At 48.3% G+C, this 4,382-nt stretch overlaps 1 protein-coding gene across 1 annotated transcript; it reads right to left on the reverse strand.

The window, feature by feature from the left end:
- Positions 1-986: 986 nt before the first annotated feature.
- Positions 987-1,582, reverse strand: PtA15_11A167 (uncharacterized protein; the record flags this gene model as incomplete). The annotated part of the gene is made up of 2 exons (XM_053161047.1): positions 987-1,196; positions 1,268-1,582. 2 exons carry the CDS (start codon positions 1,580-1,582, stop codon positions 987-989), a joined length of 525 nt encoding a protein of 174 aa, XP_053025033.1.
- Positions 1,583-4,382: the final 2,800 nt, after the last annotated feature.

The raw sequence follows: 4,382 nt of genomic DNA on the forward strand, positions 1-4,382 counted from the left end.
CCCGAGGGTACCCGAGGGCCTCCAGCGGATAGCGGATACTTGCAACGGGTTACGTGCACCCATCTCTAATGACGTCTGTCAAATTGAAAGTCACCGAGGTCACAACTCATTTATCTGAGGGTGCAACTCGTATCACCTGAAATATACTCATAAGAGTTGCCCGCGGCCCAGGTTGCACTATTTATATGAAGGACAAGATATCTATCCGTGTGGATGCCGGGGACAAGGTTCTTAATTACTGCCTTGTCAGGCAACACATTTAGCGCTCACACATAACCAATATAGATACATTTCATATGGGGGGGTTCAGTGAGTGTTTTTTATATTGATGAAATATTTGATGTAAGATATAACAATCAGGATACCAAAGAGACAAAATATTGCTTTAAGATTTACTGATGAGGTTACCAATATGTGAGAGACACCTGGCTGATAATGGATATGCAAGTGTTATAGCTAGGAAAAGCGAGAGGACAGATGAGACTTGTACCTGTGGACACTGCCCCGCAGCTTAGCCATTATTCCAATGTTGATCTTCAAGTCCGACAGTTTATTTTCAGACAAATATTTGGGTTTGAATAGCTTGTAGTGGTCGATACCGTTTTCGAGCAGTTTGGTTAACGTATCTTGGTGATCTTCGACCGCAACCCCAGCAAACTTGAGGTAATCAGTCATTGTATGACGAAGAAAGCCGCTTGGCTGCTCGAAGCCAGAAGAAGCTGGAGAGGGTTCCCGGGCAGGTGGAGGTTGAGCCTGAGATCGAAGTTCAGATTGAGCCGCCATATGCGCCTGCGTAATAGCTGATGCAATGGCCACGACCTGAGCCGGATCAAAAGAAGGATTCATGCCGTTTTGGCCTTTGCGTGGGGACAGTCTCCCTCGTGTTTCGTACTTCAAGCATATCGGCGGTGATTCCAGTGTAACCCCTGGCGTCCGCTTCACCTAAAGTTCCAGTAGTGCGGTTTTGTCAGTCACACACACACACCTTATTTCAAGTGAACCGGCGAATTTGTATGTACTAGGGCTTTGGCCCAAATGTCTACATTGGCATTCAAAAGCAAAATGTATTTCTCGGGGTCCACCGGGTTTGGATAGGAGGGGAGCAACAGATCAAACTCGGTATTAATCAAGTACTTATTGTAGATTTGATCCACGTAAAGTTCCAGGTCTTCGTATTCTTCACAGCTAGAATTTTCCTGGGGGATATGTATTATATCACGTTATTATTGCAATGAATGTGAAGGTGAAGATAAGGGAGATGACTTACTTCCTCCAAACACGAGTCAGGTGCATGAGATTGAGACAAAGCGGATTGACGAGATTTCTCCTTCAAGATATTCCTAGACAATAAGTCATCTTTATGGGCTCGGTCCAACTTTTTTTGCAGGTTCTCCATGGTCATTAGAATCCCGCCTTTCCTGGCGCGGGTGGTGAAAAGTGCATCCATCCATGAACAAAAAGCTGATTCGTCCGGTATGGCTGTAGGGGTCAATTTGGACCACTCGTCGTTGCGGAGGATGTAGGCAACCCAAGTGATGGTAGGGGGTATGGAATTAGTCCCATCTTGAATTTTCTGACCCATTTGTTTGTATCTGTCTGAGGAGGCCACTTGCACCATCGATCGGAAGCGGTCCCAAGATATAGACTCCGGATTCAACTTCACCAAGCAGCCAGGAGTATGTCGATAACAAACCCACTGAGGGGCTTTCTTCTTAGGCTTCTTGTCCTGGCAGTAGATCGTGAAGTTGATTGTGCAGGTAAAAATCAGTGGGGCTCGCTGAGTAGTGGGTTGACGGCGTGCTGGTTGAACAGGCAAAAAAGCAGGCAAAGGACGTGCCGGTTGTACGGGAGGAATTGCAGGGGATGGATTGGGTGAGTGCTGGGACTGATCACGGGGCAAGTTGGCCAATCTACCGACCCTGGATTTTTCAGGACCGTCAGACTGTTGAGATGGTGAAGCCTGTTTAGTAGTCCTTGTATGCTTGTATGTAGATATGCTTCTACCAAGTAGCCCATCACTACTGCCTACCGGTTCCTCACTCAGTTTCTTCTTCCTCACTGAATCTAATCCATATCTTCACTGCCAAGCCCCCTTCGTGAATATCGGTAGCCCTCTCAGTTTCAGTCCCTGGTGTCCCTCAACACAGACAGATAGGTGGAAGCAGAAGGGTAACGGGAGCAGGCTTACCTGATAACTTGGGATGACTCTGGAAGGGGTGATGAATCACGTGAGAGGAGTCGATCCTGCGCAGGAATAATGCTGATGGGATCAGTCAAGAAAGTCAGTCCCAATGAAAAGGGGGAAATGGGGTGATTTGGAAGACCTGATTGATTCAGTTGAATTGGTGAATGATGATGAATGAGGTGAGAACGGGGAGACTGGTAGGGAAGGAGCTGGTACACGGTTGATGTCTGCGGTCGATGGGGATAATGCAGGAGAAGCGGCTGTCCAATTTTGATTGGTTACTGGACGTCCGCAGTTGGGGGAGTCGGTCAAAGCGGGTGAAGAGCGCGCAAATGGATCATAGGGTGCAGGGGACCACCTGACTGAATCACCAAGTTGGTTGGAGCGGTCCATAATTGTGGGTGGTTGGGTGCCAGGGGACGAGTGAGGTGTTGGATAGAGTTCATGAGCGCGGTTGAAGACATCAGAACCGGAGCTAGACTTCGACTGGGTGTTTGGCCGACCCAGGTGAACGGTTGGTTGGAAGCCTGGGGACGACTGGAGTGCTGGGTCACGGAATCAAAGCGGTTTAGCCTAGCTAGGGAGGGGAAAATGTTGTGCGGGTAGCTCAACAGAATCGATACTTGCATCAAGTAGAGAGAGAAAAGAACTAAATAGTCTATCTACATGAGTCTGTGACAGGTGTCGCAGTTGAGTACTCTAGTGGTGTCACAACATCCCCCCCCCCCCTCGACAAGAAACCTGCACTCGCACAAAACAAAACAAAACAAAAAAACTCGGATAGGAAAACAAATTTGTATAGAGTCATAATATAGGGACAAGAGAAAAATATTGATAAAGAAAGAAGAAAAGAAAAAAAAAATCTAAGACCTAAAACCCTGAATGATGGCTCCGCATTTTGCATGTGCCGACTTTCCCAGAGCTTTTGTGAGCACGTCTGCGATCTGATCCGCACCCGGGATCCATGTGAGAGTGGTCTTCTTCTCGTATAGCGCCTGGTTCGTAACGTAGAAATCACGTTCAATGTGGGGCGTCCTTTTATTGGATGCATCCTTGCACCCAATCTTGACAGCCAATTGGTTGTCGCAATAGATTTTCACCGGGAAGTGCGCTCCGATGATGTCAAAAAGAAGATTGTGTATCCACAGTGCATGCCGTGTTGCGTGTCCAAGCGCCATATATTCAGCCTGGCACGTTGAGCTGGCTACTGTCACCAGCCGCCGTGATACCCACATAATCGGCGCACCGTACAGTCTGATGAGGACACCATAAGTGGACCTTGAGTTGGGGCCGCCCCAGTTCGCGTCGACAAAACATTCAACCGGGTGTTCTTGATCTCTGGACGGGTGAATTCTGAGAGGAGTTGACTTGGTTTCAGCTAAATAGCCAAGGAGGTGGCAAAGACCTTTCCAGTGGATGGTCGTTGGGCGGTTAGAGAATCGTGCCAGGTAATTTACGCTGTAGGCAATTTCTGGGCGTGTGCCTACTGCCACGTAGCTCATGCCACCAATGATTGACAGGAAAACACTACCTTTAGTGCCTTGATCTTCCGGGTCGGTATTTGCTGAGTACCCCTCAGGTAGAGGTGAGCAGTGAACAGTAGTGCCATCCCAATGGTCCCTGAGAATCTTATTGATCAGATTTGGTTGTGTGAGCTCGAAACCGTCTTCTGTCCTTTTGATCTTGACTCCTACCATACTACTCAGGCCTTCATTCCATTTTATCTTGAGGCTTCCCTTCAGCTGCGTTTCAAGCAGTTTTAGCGCGTCATTCGATGAGCCCGTTACTATGCCGTCGTCTACATGCACCCATATGATGGATTTTTCCTTCTTGCTGCTAAGTGTATATACGCTAGAGTTGTAGTAACTAGACACGTAACCTAGATCTGCCAGCGTCCCACTGAGGTGTTTCCACCAGCACCTGGCCGCCTGTTTGGTGCCGTAGAGCGCTCGTTGAAGTAGGCATGCTTCATCAGCTCCTACGTCCAGTCCTTCCAGGGCCTGAACCCACACTTCCTCGTCTATCGGCGCATTTAGGTAAGCGGCGACAAAATCAAAGTTGTAAATCGGCCAGTTGTTACGCGCTGCAATGGATAACAGGATTCGCATCGACGTAAAGGTTGCTGTGGGGGCAAAGGTGTGGGCAAAATCTGTGCCCTCCTTTTGATTGTACCCTTTCGCCACGTACCTAGCTTTGT

Source organism: Puccinia triticina, chromosome 11A (genome assembly GCF_026914185.1).
Source record: "Puccinia triticina chromosome 11A, complete sequence".
NCBI classification, from domain to species: Eukaryota; Fungi; Basidiomycota; class Pucciniomycetes; order Pucciniales; family Pucciniaceae; genus Puccinia; species Puccinia triticina.